Raw genomic sequence first — 19,527 nt, forward strand, 5'->3', positions numbered from 1 at the left:
GAATCATGTAACCATGTTAAAAATGAATATTAATAAATGTTTAAAATTTTAAAAAGCATTAGACAGAAGCTCCATTTAAAATCACTCTAGACAATATAAAATATATGGGAATCTATCTGCCAAGACAAACACAAGGAATTATATGAACACAAGTACAAACTACTTTTCACACAAAACTCGATCTAAACAATTGGAAAAACATCAATTGTTCCTGGATGGGACGAACTAATATAATAAAAATTACAATCGTACCCTAAATATATTTATTTATTCAGTGCCATACCTATCAAACTGCCAAAAACTATTTTATAAAACTAGAAAAAATAATAACAAAATTCATCTGGAAGAACAAAAGATAAAGAATATCAAGGGAACTAATGAAAAAAAAAATGTGAAGGATGGGGGCCTAGCAGTACCAGGTCTTAAATTGTACTATAAAGAAGTGGATCATCAAAACAATCTGTTACTTGCTAAGAGATAGAAGTATGGATCAATGGAACAGACTAGTGGTAAATCACCTCAGTAATCTAATGCTTAATAAACCCAAAGATCCCAGCTCTTGGGAGAACTACTCGCTATTTCACAAAAACTGTTGAGAAAACTGGAAAATAGCATGGCAAAAATGAGGCTTAGATCAATATCTCACACCCTATACCAAAATAAGTTCAAAATGGATATATGACTTAAATATAAAGAATGACATAAGTTCCATGTATCTATTTCCCCGTTCAATGATCCTGTTGCCAAAATCCTTTTGAAAGAGATTATTCCTTGTTTTGGCCTGCTAGCACGTATTGATTCTGATAGAGGAACTCACTTTACTGACACAGTCTTATCACAAATTTATTCATGGTTGGGGATAACTCCGAAGTTTCATACACTATATCATCCCCAGAGCTGTGGCCAAGTTGAAAGGATGAATAAGGAACTTAAAACTATGATTGGCAAATTGTGCACGGAGACTCATTTGAAATGGCCTGAAATTCTACCTCTGGCCTTATTTTATCTCAGAAGCAGACCCAGAGGCGATTTACACGTCTCACCATTTGAGATGCTATTTGGACATCCACCTATTCAGGCACAACCATTCAACCCTGCCTATACTTCATTGTTAGGAGGGGATACAACCGTTGCCACTTATATCAGACAATTACAAACAAAATTGTGAGAACTCCATGACTCTGGAGTTGCTGTTCAAGCAGGCCCCTTAGACTTCTCACTTCATGATTTGAACCCAGGTGATAGTGTGTACATAAAGAATTTAAAACGTACTGGGTCAACTGAACCTGCTTATGACGGACCATTTCAGATCCTTTTAACTACACCAACAGCCATTAAAATTGGGAAGAGGGACTCATGGATTCATTGCAGTCATGTGAAATGAGTACCCCCTATTGATAATGAATAATTCTCTGTACTAAGTATTATTACCTGCACCTTTTATATTTGACTATTGATTGTATTTGCCTATTGTGATGAGAATGCTCTATTGCTGGATTTTTCACTATTTTGTTGCACTTTATTTGATTGATCCTTGTACTTGAACGATGCATATACTACCTCACAACATAATATCTGTATTAGTGACCTAAATGACCTGATGTGCCTTTCAAAAACATTTTATGCTCTTTGTCATTCCCTTTGCACTTTCTCGAATGCATTATTGCTTTGTATGCCTCATTTGCACTCACACTATGGATCATGGCAAGTTAAGGAGAAAATGAATCTTATTTCTTACAAATTAACCTCTAGTCTTTACCTCTGTGATTGTGTAAAAACTACACTTTTTTTGTTGTTGTTGGTTTTTCTTCCTACATGTGCAATACAGTATTTGATTTTTTTTCCTTTTCCCTCATTTTTTTTACATTTGGAGCACGTCACCAGCATTAAATAGACTCTTGACTGTTTTGATTTTTGCAATAAGATTAAGCTAAGATGCCCATTTGCCTAGCATATGAATTTATACCCAAAAAGTTTTGGACTATAGACACCTGCCACTAGTTATTTAACCATTATGAGACTTTTGCTCGATGATTATGTCTAATCCATGGAAAATCGGACCACAAAGGAGCACAGAGTTTTTGACCTGCAAAGTGCAAATGAGCACATAAAAGAAAGAGACTGAACTAATCCTACAAGGATTGATGACATTCTATGTAAAGACTTGATCCTGTGTGAGACTCGAGGTTGCGACGCTTAGCATATGTTAAGACGTAGGACTTCCTTGTACCCCACTTGATATCAAGTACTCAACATCAATTGTTCTGGCTCCATTATATCTGAAGTGAAGAAAAGTATTGCACCGGAAAATGCTATTTCTCATTTGTCTCGAGATCTAGTCTCCCTTTTCCATTTCTTCTATGATGTGACAACTTACTGTGGTCCAGACTGCTAAATTGGGTTAGTGAGTGATTGTCGTTGCAAAGCTTATGAGACATGGATTGCTACAGGAACCTGCTTTGATTTGTGAATTTTTTTTTCCTTTTTCTTATTCCTAGAATTTTTTCCTTTCACCCATTTTTTTTTAAAAAATATCCTGTATTTTCCTCAGAGGTTATTTTTTTTCTCCTTTCTTTTTCTTTTTCTTTTTTTTTTCTTTTTCTTTTTTCCTTGGACTTTTTGATGTTTTGAGAATTGATTCATATACCTTATGCCTTGACCATGTATTCCTGTGTGATTCCCATGTGTATCCCCATATTTTCCTTAGGGGGGAAATGTAAAGTTGTTCTCCTCTGGGTGACTATGTTACTTCTGTAAATTTGGACTTGAATTAGACCCTAATTTAGAACAGAAGACTACCTCCCAGAATCCAGAAGACGCCATGAAGATGCATGTAGAGACCACACACTGCTGGAAGAGATCCAGAGTGAATTTTGAGACATGGCGAATTTGAACTTTGGGGGGTTGAATGTATTTATTTTGAATGGACACTTTATGCCAGAAAAAATGGGACTGCCCCCTAAATGGCTTATTGTCAATGCATCAAACATTGGTTTTGTTCTTTCTCCCTTTTATTTCCCTTTTATCTCTGAATTATTGTAAACTTTAATTTGATTGTTTTCATGATCCATTGGGGAGACTTGTCTCCCAAAGGATCACAGGGGGGAAATGTAAAGTTGAAAATACCTTGTACTCCCTTTAAAACTACATTACCCATAATTCCTTAAGCCTTTTCCTATTAGTTGTGAGTTAAAACTACATTACCCAAACTCCTTTTCACCATACCCATAAGGCCTTTAGCCTTTTCCTATTGGTTGTGGGTTTCCCGGGCTGTTTTTGATATGGTTATGGGGGGCGTGTTGTTGTGGTTTTTTGGGAGAGAAGGCGGCCGTGGTGAAGGGTGAGTGAGGTTCTTCCCCAGGGCTTTTTAAATAAAATCCTTATAAATATCATACTTTGGAGGCATTGAATATTAATTTCAATCTTTACACTTTGATAACACTCATATTTATGGCATTCAGCTATTTTCAATCATATCTGATTCCTCGTGACTCCATGTGAAGTTTTCTTGGCAAAGATACTGAAGCAGTTTGCTATTTACTTCTCTAGATCATTTTACAGATGAGGAAACTGAGGCCAACATGGTGAAGACACTTACCCAGGGTCACACAGCTAGGAAGTGTTTGAGGCCAGACTTTAACTTAGATCTTCCTAACTCCAGACCTGGTGCTCTATCCATTGCACTACACTCCATCTATCCCACACCAATATAGATAGCAGCCTTTTGTAGTTGGAAAGAACTAGAAACAAAGTAGAATCCCCCTGCCTAAAGAAAACCTAAACAAGGTCTGGCATATGAATGTATTAAGACTATGACTGTGCTATAAAAAAAATAATGAATCTGATGAATAAAAAGGCACAAGAAGACTTACATAAAATGATGTAAAGTAGAGCAGACAGAGTCAGGAAAACAATATCCAAATGATACAAAAATGGAAATCAAGGACTGAAAACAACAAGACAAGTTAAACCAAATACTGTGGCATTATGATTACCAAGCTTAACCAGCCCCAAAGCATATGTAGAAGGGGGCACTTCCCCACCTTCCCTACAGGAGTGGAACAATGTGGACAACGTAGGTTCTTTTCAATTTGTTGGTTAGTTTTGCTGAGCTGTTTCTCTCTCTCTTTTTTAATCCTGACCTTCCATCTTAGAACTGATATTAAGTTTCAGTTCTAAGGCAGAAGAGCAGTAAGAGCTAGGCAATGGGGGGTAAGTGACTTGCTCAAGGTCACACAGCAAGGAGATATCTAAGGCCAGATTTGAACCCAAGACCTCCCATCTCTGGGCCTGGCTCTCAATCCACTGAGCTATCTAGCTGCCCCTAACAAAATTTTTTTAAACAAGTCTTTTCTACCCTCAAATATCTTACATTCTACTAGAAGCTGGTTTAGCTTTTTAGAGATGCAAGAAAATATATCTGAATGGAGACTGTTGGAAAAGCCAAAGTACATTACACTGCATAAGTTGCTTTGTGAAATGATCATACCTGCTTGGTCCTCCTTCAGTGTATTGGAGATGCTTGAGCCAGTTAAGGCTGCCAGGGTTGCTGATGGAGAAGCTCTATAGCGTGAAAGTCTGCTCAAAAGCATCTCATTAATGCTTTTGGCAGACTCGCCCTCCTTCCTCATGAGTATTATGCGTTCCTGAAGAGGACTGGCTACACACATACCATTTTCGACCTATTTAAAAAGAAGAACATCCTTACATAGTGTTTAAAATAATATTTTCAGCTAATCTCAATTTATCAAGGTATAATTTTCCATTTGATAACTACAGTATAGTCTTGTTGCCACAAAAGTAGCTATTTCTAAATATGGAACTTTGAAATGCTTAATGCTCTTTAAAAAAGGTCCTTTTTTTTTTTTAATCTTTGCCTCCTGTCTTAGGATCAATACTTAGTATCCATTCCAAGGCAGAAGAGTAGTAAGGGCTAGGTAGTTGGGGTTAAATGATTTGCCCATGATTCACATACCTAGAAAATGTCTGAGCTCAAATTTGAACCAAGGACTTTCTATATACAGGCCTGGTTCTCTATCTGTTAAGTCCCTCTAGCTGCCCGTAAATAGTGTTCTTTTAAAATATCATGAAAAGCCCAAGGGCTCAGTTGAAATTTCTGAGAACAAAAGAAACATGATACAAAACATTTATACACAAAATATAGAATTTTACTCTTGTTCTTTCATACAAAGTTACTCCAGAGTACACATTTAATAAGTAAAGACAAATTCAGTTCTACTGGAAAGCTGTTGATAAGTTTTGCACAAGTGTCTAGGAATATTGTGACTGAGTCATTTCTGTCTGACTCTTTATGACCCCATCAGGAGATTTTCTTGACAGATATGCTGGAGTGGCTTGCCATTTCCTTCTCCAGCTCAATTTATAAATGAAAAAGCTGAGACCAACAACTTGCCCAGGGTCACATGGCTGTTAGCGTCTAGCCACATTTGAACTTAGGTCTTCCTGACTCTACGTCTAGTGCTTTCTCCAGTGTGCTACCTAATTGCCCAGGAGGCACAGTGCCCTCTAATTAATCTGATCCCAGAATAAGCAAATGAAAGGTCTGAGGGATGAATAACAGAATAAGCAGCAACAAGAGATGGAACATGTATACTTATATAGGTTGGGAGGAAAACTGGGGAGAAGAGGCAGAAAGATATCCCTCCTTAAATGTGATTATGAAAGTGCTGCCTCCTCATTAAGTCCACACACAGCTACTGCAAAAGGGTACACTTCTTTGGATGAAGGCTATCATCTTCAACTCCCAGAGAAATTGCAAAAACAGTGAGGAAGGTTAGGAGTATCTATGATTTAAGTGTTCTTGATAAGCCCACAGGATTAGACAAATGCTATCTGGCGATCAACAGGGTGAACAATTTCACATCAGGTCACCCTTATCTCCATCTATCTCAGATTTAGGCATGAGCCCAAAAAAGAATTGGCATGATGAAATGGATAGAGGGACATCTTGGAGTCACAAAGGCCTCAGCTGAAGTCCTGGCTATGAAACATTCTGACCAGGTTACTGACCAATCATTTAACTTCCAAGGGACCTAAGCAATTCTCTTAAGACCCAAAATTACAGAAGAGATGTACGATGACATGGACAAAGGGAGCTTTTGCACTAAGAGGTCCCCTCAGAGATCCAGAATTATACACATATATAAAATTACTTCCAAGATCAAACAAAAAATCTTGTTTGGCTATTCAAGCCCTTTATCACCTGGCCCTCTCTGACTTTAGGTCCAAGTATCCTTCTACCTGATTCCCCTCTATTTACTCTACAAGCCAGTGACGGCACTGGACTCTGCTACTGTTCCTCGCACACTCTATCCTGGCTTTCAGCATTTTCAGCTGACTCCCAAGTTTGGAACTCTATTCTTATTTCTGCCTCTGGATTTCCTCCAAATCTCAGCTAATGTCCCACCTTCTGCCAGAATCTTCTCTTGTCTTTAATGAGGCAAATTCCAGTTCTTCCTGTCTAGATCTTGTATGTCCATAGTTGTGGCATGCATGTTGTCTCCCCAATCTGACCTCGAGCTCCTTGAGGGCAAAACCTGGCTGGGTTTTTTCAGCCTTTCTTTGTATACCCAGTGCTTAGCCAGACGTGGAACAAGTCCAGACCACAAATACACACACATACTCACAACATCATGGCTAGCATTAGAGTCAAAGAAGAGCAAAATGGAGCTCCCCCATTCTATAGTCTTAGAACATTTATGTTATCAACTGAAACTGAATGCCAATGGAGAATTCTTGACAATGAAAAAGGTTACACTTACTATGAGTTCAAAAATATCCATAAAAACAGAATGTCCTTTTGGTGTTTTTTCATTTAAACTTGCAGGAGACCAGATCCAATAGAAGTAAGTGCCATCTGAAGAAAGATGCACGGTGCTCATGGTGCTGCCAATAGGAAAGTGGTTTGCTGGCATTGGAACAATCTGGCATACCTAGAGAACAGAAGAAAAGAAAGGTCAAGGTAGCAGAGAGACAAATTTAGTCTTACTGTAAGGGGAAACTCCTAATGATGAGACCTATACAAAAGCAGACTAGTTTGCTTTGGGAAGTAAGAAGTTCCCTTGTTTGGAAGAGGTCTTCAAGCAACAGCTGTGAATCACTAGTTGGGTATGTTGCAGGGAACTTCTTTTTCAGGAAGAGGTCACATGTACTAGATAGCTGGTAAGCTTCCTTCCAATTCTGTAATTCAGTGATTTTGTGAAACTGTGACAGAAAAGAAATAGAACTTAAATTTAATTTTGCTTCTGTTTTCTCTGTCAAGCACCATGATCTTTGGACTAGGAAGGACAAAAATGATTAACATGAAGTTTAAACCAAACATAAAGAAAATATCTATTTGCCATAGAAGAAATGACAGATGGCGAATATTGTTAAGCTGCTGTCAGGGATCTTTGACAAGATTTAAAGACTGTGAAGAATGGGAATGATGCTTCAGGAATGAAGAAAGGCAAATATTCCTCTAATTTTAAAAAAAAAAGGGAAGAGAGGAGAATTTTATAAACTATAAGCTGGTGAACAAAACTTCAATTGTTGATAAAATTCTAGAACGTACTACTAAAGGGATGTACCATTTAATGTACCTTTAAAGGGATGGTCTATAAACATTTAGAAATGAATATATAGTACCAGTCAACCAAGAAGCAGTAGCTAATCAAGAACACTGAAGAGGAGCTGCAAAGATGCTCTCCCTAAGAATAACCAGAGTCCTGGCCCAGGTCTTCCATTGCCAAGCCAGGCAAGTCTCCAGAAATACCCTGGAAGCAAGCTTTATTGCCACAAGGAAACTACATACCTCTAAGGAAATATCATCCTTTTGGTCAACTTCTAACCATGAATCAGACTTGGGAAATGGCATCTCAGCTGACCTTCAAGAGTTTGGGCATGTCCTAAATATTGGTGATGGCATTGCCCAGGTACATGGGCTATGGAATGTTCAAGCAGAAGAAATGGTAGAATTTTTTTCAGGCTTAAAAGGTATGTCCCTCAATCTGGAACCTGAAATTGTTGGTACTGTTGTATTTGGAAATGACAAACTCATTAAAAAAGGAGATACTGTGAAGAGGACAGGAGCCATCGTAGATGTTCCAGTTGGTGAGGAGTTGTTGGGTCGTGTTGTAGATGCTCTGGGCAATCCCATCGATGGAAAGGGTCCAACTGATGTCAAAACACGTAGAAGAATTGGTCAGAAAGCTCCTGGAATCATTCCCAGAATCTCTGTGTCTGAACCCATGCAAACTGGCATTAAAGCTGTGGACAGTTTGGTACCAATTGGACGTGGTCAGCGGGAACTGATTATTGGTGATAGACAGACTGGCAAAACATCAATTGCCATTGCTACAATCATTAACCAAAAACGCTTTAATGAAGGAGATGATGAAAAGAAGAAGTTATACTGTATCTATGTTGCTATTGGCCAAAAAAGATCCACTGTTGCCCAACTGGTAAAGAGACTTACAGATGCCGATGCCATAAAGTACACCATTGTGGTTTCAGCCACTGCTTCTGATGCTGCTCCACTTCAATATTTGGCCCCTTATGCTGGCTGCTCAATGGGAGAATATTTCCAGGATAATGGCAAACATGCTCTAATAATCTATGATGACTTATCCAAAGAGGCAGTTGCCTACCGTCAGATGTCTCTGCTGCTCCGTTGGCCCCCTGGCCGTGAAGCTTATCCTGGTGATGTTTTCTACCTCCACTCCCGTTTACTAGAGAGATCAGCCAAAATGAACGACACTTTTGGTGGTGGCTCCTTAACTGCCTTACCAGTCATTGAGACACAAGCTGGTGATGTATCTGCTTACATTCCAACAAATGTCATCTCTATCACTGATGGACAGATCTTTTTGGAAACAGAATTATTCTACAAAGGTATCCGCCCTGCCATTAATGTTGGTCTGTCTGTATCTCGTGTTGGGTCTGCTGCTCAAACCAAGGCCATGAAACAGGTGGCAAGTACGATGAAATTAGAATTGGCTCAGTACCACGAAGTGGCTGCTTTTGCCCAATTTGGTACTGATCTAGACCCTGCTACTCAACAACTGCTGAATCGTGGTTTACGTCTAACTGAGTTGCTGAAACAAGGACAATATGCTCCCATGGCCATTGAAGAACAGGTGGCAGTCATCTATGCTGGTGTAAGAGGGTATCTTGACAAAATGGATCCCAGTAAAATCACCAAGTTTGAGCGTACTTTTTTAGCTCACGTAATCAGCCAACACCAGGACCTCTTGAGCAGCATCAAGAGTGAAGGAATGATCTCAAAAGAGTCAGAGAAGAAATTGAAAGGAATTGTCACAGATTTCTTGGATAAATTTAAAGATTAAACTCCCAAAGATATGTGTAACACAACAATTTGGTTCTGTCAGTGATTCTTCTAGTAATTCAGTTCCATTCAATATAGGACTTTAATTATGTGCTCATGCACCCAATACACACACATCCAGTATGAAAGTGATTTTTTTTTTCAAATCAGGGATCATTAAGAGCTTTATGAAGAACAGATAACATCAGATTAGCTTCTTTTTTGACACAGTTAAACTAGTCACTTAGGGCAATATCATGAACAAGAGACACCTAGATTTCTTGCAAATATTTGACAAAACATTTCATGCTATGCTTGTGGACAAGAGGGAGAGATGTGAACTAGAAAAGAGTGCAGTCACATTGGTCTAAGGCTAGAAGAACAACCAGATCTAACAAATCATCTAAATGGGTTGATATAAACTCAGAGAGAGGTCTCCAAGGGAAAGACAAGGATTTGTCCTTGGATCTGTGCTGTTCAACATTCTTATCAATGATTTGAAAACACAAACTTGGGAAAATTGACACTTTGGGGGGGGGGTGAGGCTTGGAAAAAAAGAACACCTATTGAGGACGAATTAGCTATCTTCAAGTAAGGGAACAGGTGCAAATGAAAGACAAATTAACTTGTCCTGGGTAGCTCCAGAGAACAGAATGAAGAGTAATATGTAAAAGGTATAATAAGATCAATTTAATCTCAGACAAATTAATATAAGGGGAAAATTTCCTAACAATCAAGAGCTATTTAAAAGTAGACCGGGCTGCTTTGTGAAGAAGTTGGTTCTGCTATTTGGGAGGTCCTCAAATAGAGGTTGAATAATCATTTGTTGGAGATATTATATTCTTGAAATGGATTTCTGCTCAGGCGAGGTTAAATAGCTAAATTCTGTAAAGCTACTGAATGAAATGAAGACAGACTCATCAGAGAGAGAAGAACCAGGAAATAGCAGAGGCATGAAAATCAAAGAAAGAGATGATACCAATAAGAAGTGTTGAATGCTATGAAAAGGTCAAGGGATATGAGGCCTAAGAAATCTCCGTGCATTTACCAATGAACTTAAGTACTAGGGAACTTGAGAAATAGAATATAGAGAAGAAAGATCAGATTGTAGGATACTGGGTGGATGTAAAGAAAGAGGAACTATGAATATAGACTTCTTTTTCTAGAAATGAAAGCAGTGAAAGGGGGTAAGAAAGATACAATAATCTCTTGGGGGTATAGTGGTATCAGGACAAAGAAAAGGTTTCTTTAGGATAAGAAAACCTCAGTACCTCTTAAAAAGGAGTTGCCAGGAGAAAAGAAGAAACTAAACAGGGCCAAGAGAGAAGGAATGACAGGTTCCCAAAGTTATAGGGTCTTAAGTCAGCAAAGTAAAGATGAAAGTAAGGGGAGAATATGGGTAAAGATAGAGATATGTTGTGAGGTGAGGTGCTTTTGCTCTCAGAAACAAAATTAATAAGGTCTTTCTAGCAGCAGAAATGAAGTAAAGCTAGTAAAAGAAAATTATTTGAGAATCTTAAGTAAATACAAGGATCAATCAAATTCAGAGGAAGCTAACTTTCTCCTTTAAGTGCCAATTAAGAATGTAAAGAGGGGGCAGCTGGATAGTTCAGTGGATTGAGAGCCAGGCCTAGAGTCAGGAGGTCCTAGGTTCAAATCTGGTCTCAGACACTTCCCAGCTGTGTGACCCTGGGCAAGTCACTTGACCCCCATTGCCTAGTCCTTACCACTCTTCTGCCTTAGAACCAATATACTGTATTGATTCTAAGATGGAAGGTAAGGGTTTAAAAAAAAAAATTTTTTTTTGGAATAAGAATGCTTGTTTTTATAAGCTAAAATCATGTGATGTCAAATCACTATAGGAAAACTCCTCATGAAGAGACATTCTCCTACAAAGAAGTTTTCCAGACTTTTGTCTTCATTAAATGCTTTCATGGTACCAAGACATATATATACAATTTCAAGTGGCCACTGTTCTCTAAAAGTACACTCACTTTCTGAAATGGGAAGAACATCAAAGGAAAAATACATTTTACAAATTCAGAGAGACCTAAAAGGCAAAAACTATCAAAGTTCTTTAAAGAAACTTCCTAAAACTCTAGAGAACAATGTTGTAGTTCAGTTAGAAGTAATTACATTGCAAATTGATTATTCTATCTCCAATACAGATAAGGGGATAGTGGATCTCCATCTCCTGGAGGTACATCAGTGCTACCATAACCTCTGAATAGAAACAATAGGTCAATTTGACTGAGTACTGAAAACAGATGAAACATCAAATTAAATACCTAGATGTCAGCAGTTTGAGGTCATCCATAGTTAGTAACTATAAAAACTATTTTTGGTCAGAGTTCCATCTTAATGCTGTTTCATCCCACAAAATCGCTTGTAATTACAGAATTGATATATTACTTTGATTCTAAATTATAGATACTGAAATATATCTCCCTCAGCTAACTTTCCTACCTTAATTTTAAAATTATATTTACTAAAAAGAAAAAGAAGTTGGTTATTTTGGTTTTATTAGTTAAAAGTACCAAGGTCCTTTGTATTTTGGGTGCAATAATTATGGAAATCAGCCTATTCATCAATCAATAAATATTTGGCCATTAAGCATTTACTATGTGACAGGCATACAAAGTAGGCAAAAACAGTCCTTGTGCTCATGAAGCTTACATCATGGTAAGAGAGACAACATGTAAACTGAGAATATACGAGACACAAAGAGGATATAGGAAGCAATAGAAGAGAAAAAGACTGGAATGACTGAGAAAGGTAGGACTTGTGTTGAGTCTTTAAGGAAGCCAAGACAACCAAGAAGTAAGGAGGCATGGCTTTTCTGGCCTCAAGGATAACCACTGCAAAGGTACAGGTAGAATATGGAGTATTGTGTTCAAGGAAGTATGGCTGGACTATAGAATATTCAGAGGAGAACAAAGTGTCATAAAAGCCAAATTCTTGAGATCTATCTCTCATCTCCAGATAATCTGATAAAGACAGTTTAGTTGATAAGGAAGTAAAGGACATGGAAGATCTTTTTATCAGCTCATGCTGCTGCTCTGTCTCTAGGAGCATGGAGTTTATTATTATATACTTCAAGACTCATTTCACACAAAAGAACCCCCCTGAAACTTTGCATTTGTGCAGAAACACAAATTATGTCACATCAAAGCACAATAAAGTTATAGTTTTACAAAGAATTTTCTTATGAAGATAATGAGAAAAAAGTCCCAAGGCTAAAAATGAGCCTCACTTTATCTAAAAATTATTTTGCCTGAGCTTGCCACTCCGTGACCTTGGGATGCCTGTAGCAGTCAGAGAGATATACCCACAGCTGCAGCTTTACTCTGCTGAGTGAAAAAAGGCTGTAAACTCATTAAGTGCTAGTTTACTAAGAACTTAAAAGTTTTCCTAGAAGACTATAAGGTTTTTCAATAAGAAAAGGTTTGGATCATAAAAGGGGTCAAAAAGAGGAGTCTCAGATTTTCATCTATTTGAGACTCTGTTTCTCTTACTGGCCTCCCACACCAAATAGAAAACTCTGGACCTGATGTGAGAGGTAAGATAGAACTAAGGGGGTTTAGGAGCGTGGGGACATGGTCAGACCTGCACTTTAGGAAAACCATTTTGGCAATTGGATGGAAGAAAGATGGGAAAAGAGAGGCAAAGAGACCAGGCAGAAGGCTACTGTGATAATCTTAGACAATAATCAGATCTTGAACTAGAATAGTGGCTATTATATAAGTGGAGAAAGGTAGATGTACCCAGATAGTGTTGTGAAGGCAGAAACAACAAAATCTGGCAGAGGACTGGGTAGGTGGGGGTTTAGAGGGAGGCTAAGAGTGAAGAGTCGGGAAGACACCAAAGTCATGTATCTGAGTACCTCGGGATTGTGGTGTTCTAAAAAAGTAATAGGAAAGCTGGAAAGGGGTAAGGTTTGGGGAGAATAATGAGCCCCATTTTAGAAATGTTGAGTTTGATATATGCATGGAATATCTAATTTTGGGATGTCCAAAAAGGCAGTTAGAGATGCATGACTGCAGGTCAGGAGAGACTAAGGTCATATATAAAGACCTGGGAATCAATAGCATAGAAATAAGGGCCTGGGGAACTGAGGAGCCATGGCAGCTGGTAGGATTACCAAGTGAGTATAGAAAAGAGGACTCAGGACAAAGCTCTAAGGAGAAGAGAGAGAAGAGAGAAAGAAAGAATAGGGGTGGGGGGATGAGGGAGAATGTGAGAGTCAGAGACAAAGAGAAAAGGATGAAAAACCAGCAAAAGAGAAAGAGAAAGGCTATCTAGGTATAAGGTAAACTAGGAGAGAGAAGCATTATGAAAACTCTGAGGTCAGAGCAACTCAGAGAAGAAGGTGATCAATAAGGTCAAAGGAGGCAAAGAGGTCAAAAGAGGATTGATAAAAAAAAAAAGCTATTAGATTTAGCAATTAAGAGATTACTGATAAGGCAAATTTCAGTTAATAATAAAACAAAATATTTTTTGATCAAATAATCTGGTTACTAGAAATATACCTCATGGATATAATTAAACGAAAAAAAACCCTATCTCTTTATAGAGATTTATAACTATAATATATATAATGGGAAATCATTTAAATATCCAATGGTTAGGGACTGGCTAAACAAACTGGCACATCAATGCAACATAATATTAGGCTGTCCTTAAAAATGACAACATGGCAATGCTAAAGAAATATGGGAAGCAATAAAAGAAAGAATATAAAAGTGACCAACATGGACTATTAGAAATATACTTAGACATATGTAATTGGGCAAAGAGATGAGAAGGTATAGTGGGAGAAAATGAAAAATGATCTATGTTAAGTTGGTTTTTACTATAAATGGTTCTGAATATACATTCAATTCATATTCTTTATAATGAGAAATTACATTTATAATAAATTTTTTAAACATCCCCCCAAAGTACTATTGTTTTATTTTACCTGAAGAGTATTCTGGTCAATGACCTGGAAAAGGGAATGAGGTTTATTATCAAAGGAGACAGGCCGATGAAGAAGATTGCCATTGCCAAAAGCAACCCATCCTGGTTCCAATTCCTCATTACGGCAATACACAAAACCTCTGTAAAAGAACAGGGTATGAGTGTTTAATAAGGTATTGTGTTTTTTTTTTTTAATTCTCAAGCACAAGAAATATTTCTTTCTTTTTTAAAAAATATAAATTCTTACCTTCTATCTTAGTCAATTCTAAGGATTAGGTCAAATGACTTGCCCAGGGTCACACAGATTTGAACCCAGGACCTCTTATCTCCAAGCCTGCTCTCTATCCACTGAGCTACCTACTTGTCCCATAAAATTCCCTTTCATAGAGATTTGTAAAAAAGGGAAATATTCCAACAAAAACATTTACCAAGTTTGACAGAACTCACCGTAAAGTACCATGTAATCCAGATCCCAGTTTGCTTACTCCTCTACCAACAGAATTAGTTGTGTATAGGTAAAGACCATCTGCTGTAAGACAGCGCCCCAAGTCAGCATCTGAAATAAATCAATATACATGCAAATATATATGTGTGTGTGCGCATGTGTGTGTCTGGGTAGCTATATATATGTGTGTGTACATATTTACATATACACAACAGGTATCTTTTTTATTTAAGTATCTTAACAGATTAAGAGATTTTAAACTGTGAACTACCAAAGATAAAGTTACTATATGTGAAATATGAAGTTCTGCAGAAGTGGGGATGATTAATGTGGAAAGAAAATATTTTGAAGGATGAGATGAGGTTGGTAAGAAAGTTGAAACATGATAATTCTCTTCATGCATTTAAAAAGATATGTAGAAATAGAATTAAACTAGTTCTGTTTGGCTTGAGGGAAAAGATGTGGATGATGCAAAGAGGCCAATTTAGGTTCAATGTGAAGAAGAACTTCTTAATGATCAGAGTGATCTAAAGGTAAAAAAGGATGCTTCAATAATCAAGTTCTCTTATCACTGGCTTGAGCTAAACAACCCTTTCTCAAGATGCATAGATAGGGATCAGTACACTCTTTGCCAAAGGGCTAAATCCTGCCACTGCCTGTTTTTGTATAGTTCATGACATAAGGATGGATTTAACATTTTTTAATATTCTTTAACTTTATTTAAAAACACTTTTTAAAAATTCTTAGCTCCAAAATCAATTGTACAAAAAATCAAGCCATCTCCCAATCGATAAATGGACAAGGGACATGAATAGGCAATTTTCAGATAAAGAAATCAAAACTATCAATAAGCAGATGAGAAAGTGTTCTAAATCTCTTATAATTAGAGAAATGTAAATCACAACAACTCTGAAGTATCACCTCACACCAAGCAGATTGGCTAAAATGACAGCAAAGGAAAGTAATAAATGTTGGAGGAGATGTGGCAAAATCAGGACCTTAATGCATTGCTGGTGGAGGTGTAAATTGATTCAGGCCTTCTGGATGGTAATTTGGAACTATGCTCAAAGAGCTCTAAAAGACTATCTGCCTTTTGATCCAGCCATAGCACTGCTTGGTTTATACCCCAAAGAGATAATAAGGAAAAAGACTTGTACAAAAATATTTACAGCCGTGCTTTTTGTGGTGGCAAAAAATTGGAAAATGAGAAAATGTCCTTCAGTTGGGGAATGGTTGAACAAATTGTGGTATCTGTTGGTGATGGAATACTATTGTGCTCAAAGGAATAAAGAACTGGAGGAATTCCATGTGAACTGGAATGACCTCCAGGAATTGATACAGAGTGAAAGGAGCAGATCCAGGAGAACATTGTACACAGAGACTGATACACTGTGGTACAATCAAACATAATAGACTTCTCTACTAGCAGCAATGCTTAAGGATGAAGAGCAAGGCTCAGGGACTTATGAGAAAGAAAACTAGCCACATTCAGAGAAAGAACTGTGGGAGGAGAAACACAGAAGAAAAACAACTGCTTTAACATGACCTGTTGGGAATATTATTGGGAATGTAGACACTAAACGATAACTCTAGTTCAACTATCAATAATATGGAATTAGGTCTTAATCAATGATACATGTAAAACCCAATGGAATTGTGCGTCAGCTAAGGGGAGTTGGGAGGTTTGGGGGAAAGAGAAAGAACATGAAACATGTAACTATGGGAAAATATTCAAAATTAAAATAAAAAAAAAACTTAAAAAAAATATTTTTAGCTCCAGAGTCATACAATAACAGTTGGTAGGCAGGGCTTGATCCATAGGCCATTGCCAAACCCTGGACAAAATGGCCTCTAGGGTGCCTTCCAACCCTAAGATTATGTGGAAAATTATTTTCTCCTAACAAATGAAGCATTCCCTGGTTAAGAGAACTTTCCTGGTCCCTGCAGTGCCATTACCTCTCAGATTACCTTTCTTTTACTTTCTGTATCTTCTATGTTCTCAGGTACATGCTAGTCTCCTGCATTTGAAATATAAGATTTTTGAGGGACAAAGTGGTTTTTTCTTTGTATCCAACACTTAACACAGTGCTTGTCATGTAGAAAATGTATAATAAATGCTTGCTGACTAACTGATGGACAATATTTCAAAATGGCTATCCAAGAAGGAGATCTACAAGCCAACAAACAAATACAGAAAATAGTTATTGGAGGATGAGGCCTATGCAGGGGAAGCTACTTTCTTAAAAGGAATAAGCAGCAGAGGTGGGATCCTACTGCCTTTCAAGACCCTTAGAAAAGGAACACATGGTCAATTCTATTATTTTCTAGGGAACTTTTGATTGGGGAAAGGGAAAGAGAAAAGAATGGCACTGGAAGACTGAATGTAGGGAGGACAAGAAGAAGCAGAGAAAAGAGGCCAAAACTTAAAAGAAGAAGGAACCTTGGAAATCATCTAGTCCAACTTTCTGCTTACCAGAGTATCCTAGGCAGATGGATATTTATCTTCTGTTTAAGTACCTTCAGTAAAAAGAGTTCACTCTAACATGAATGTCATTGGACAGTTGTGATGCTTAGAAAGTTTCTCCTCAGTGTTGATCCAAAAATATGACTCTAAATTTTCATCACTTGGAACACAGAACAAATCTAATATATATATATATATATATCATATAAATAGGCTAAAAATGCTCAGGTCCTTAATGAGACCTGAGTATATCATTCATTTATTGTTGTTGTTCAGCCATTTTATTTGTGTCTGATGTTTTGTGACTCCCATTTGGGGTTTTCTTGCCAGAGATACAGGAGTGATTTGCCAAATTCTTTCTCTAGTTCATTTAACAGATAAGGAAACAGGCAAAAAGGATGAAATGACCTGGCTAAGGTCACACAGCTATTAAATCTCAGGCCAGATCTGAACTCAAGGAAATGAGACTTTCTGATTCTAGGCCCAACAGTCTATCCAGTGAGCCACCTCACTATCCAAGTCACTCATTGTCCCTCCTAAAAAATGACATCCAAGCCCACATTACTCCAGGTGTGGTATGACCAGAATATGATAGTATTCTAGATTTTGGTGAATTAATAGAGCCTAAAATTGTGAAACTTTTTTTGTGGGGGGGCGAAGGGCAGGGGCGGGGGTGGTGGTCAGGTCAGCCTAATCACAGAGTTAGTGTATATAAAACTTGTGATCAACAAAACATGCTAGGATTTTCCCACCCAAAATACTACCAAGCCTGGGCAAATGCACCCTATATAAGCTGATAAAGTGAGCTTAACCCTGTTGAATAGTCAAGCTGATTGATTTTGTAAGGTGTGTTATACCAGCCATCTCCCTTCCAGTGTGGGGTGCATCTCTAATAGGTCTGTCCAAGTCAATCATAAAAAATGGTGACCAGGACAGGGTCAATGACATAGCCTTATGGCAGTCTACTAGAGACCAAATCAAATCATGCCACTCTTTGGGCCAGCAATGCAGATCTCCCCCATCCTGATGCCATTCAGACTCTATTTTGCCACATTATACACAAGGGTATAGAAGTTTTTTGGAAAACAGCATAACCCATTTAGGAACTTTGTTGAATTCTAATCCATGATCTCATTGGCAAAGAGTATTCCTGATGTGGAAATTCCCTCCAGTGATGGATGCCAAAGGTAACTTCTCTGTAACTTCAGGCTCTGGAGAGTTGGCTAAGCACAGAGGACAAGGGGCCTGCCCATGCTACCCCAGCCAGCATGTGTCTGCCATAGCAATGAGTGTCAGATCTTCTGACTACAATATTCTACCTATCTTTAAGGTCACTAATTTCATATGAATGAAGAGAAAGCCTGTTCATGACAAAGTGTGATGGGTCAGAAAGAGAACAGAGCTTGAGCTAAAATGATACAGGTTCTAACTCCAGGACTCATTTTTTGGAGCTGTGGGACTTATAAGTCACTTACAGCCCCATGGCTCTTTCCTCATCTGTAAAATGGGGATAATAATATCTGTACTAAAAAGGACTATTGGGCAAAAAGTACCCTGTAAACCTTACAAGAATATAAGATATTGCTATTCTAATAATGATTTTTAAATATTGACTACAATAGTAATAGGATAACTGTATCTCTTTGTGTCTTTTCTGAAAATTAAATGTTAGAACCCATGCTTCTAAGGAATGATCATAAAGTAAAATCAGTGGCTAAGACTTTAAGGGTTTACCTTCATAAATGCTCAAGTCACTGCAGAAAAAGACATCTGCCTACTCAATGGAAGACTGTGTTTGGTTGAAGGCAAACTAGCATTCCATCAGCTCAGTTGCTAACAAGGGTACTAGCAGACTTCTGTAGGCCATTTCTATATAAAAAATTATGAATGATCAGAGCTAAAAAAGGCCTGAGAGGTTCTCTAATCCAACTAAAATCTGAAACTCAATACCCTCAACAACATCCTTGCTAAGGGCTCATCCAGCCTGTGCCTTCTGAGGTAGCCCATTTCACTTTGGGATAGATCTTACCATTCCTCCTATGAATTTGTCTAAATTTGCCTCTTTCTAAGTTCTGCCCTTTCTTGAGGGCAATTTTTCAGTTATAGAACTTGATACCATAGGAACAATGGAAGAGAGTTCAGAAGGGTGGAGAGAATTCAATCCATCTCTGCCTCCAACACTCTGAAAAGTCCTAGTAGGCCTAGGTTTGGGCCAACTGAATCTTCTTGAAGTAACTGAGAGAGACTATTGTGACTTTCCTTAAAGCACAGAAAAAACTTTCTAATCTTCACTGAGGAAATTTCAGTTTCTCTATCTTAAAAATTGCTGGGATC

General features: G+C 37.8%; 2 protein-coding genes across 3 annotated transcripts in view; one reads left to right on the top strand and one right to left on the bottom strand.

The window, feature by feature from the left end:
- HECTD4 (HECT domain E3 ubiquitin protein ligase 4) overlaps positions 1 to 19,527 on the bottom strand; it is a 220,189-nt gene that overhangs the window by 131,348 nt on the left and 69,314 nt on the right. For both annotated transcript variants that reach the window (XM_044673638.1, XM_044673630.1), the window contains exons 5-8: positions 14,732 to 14,840; positions 14,286 to 14,424; positions 6,783 to 6,953; positions 4,490 to 4,682 (exon numbers count right to left, since the gene is read on the bottom strand). In XM_044673638.1, the coding sequence (XP_044529573.1) occupies positions 4,490 to 4,682; positions 6,783 to 6,953; positions 14,286 to 14,424; positions 14,732 to 14,840 (612 nt within the window). The remainder of the gene's footprint in view (positions 1 to 4,489; positions 4,683 to 6,782; positions 6,954 to 14,285; positions 14,425 to 14,731; positions 14,841 to 19,527) is intronic.
- LOC123232576 (ATP synthase subunit alpha, mitochondrial-like) lies at positions 7,701 to 9,347 on the top strand. The gene has a single exon (XM_044658992.1). The coding sequence runs from the start codon at positions 7,701 to 7,703 to the stop codon at positions 9,345 to 9,347; it is 1,647 nt and encodes a 548-aa protein (XP_044514927.1).

Source organism: Gracilinanus agilis, chromosome 1 (genome assembly GCF_016433145.1).
Source record: "Gracilinanus agilis isolate LMUSP501 chromosome 1, AgileGrace, whole genome shotgun sequence".
Taxonomy (NCBI): Eukaryota; Metazoa; Chordata; class Mammalia; order Didelphimorphia; family Didelphidae; genus Gracilinanus; species Gracilinanus agilis.

Coding starts and splice junctions, on each gene's coding strand:
- LOC123232576 (XM_044658992.1), top strand. CDS start 7,701: ATGCTCTCCCTAAGAATAACCAGAGTCCTGGCCCAGGTCTTCCATTGC.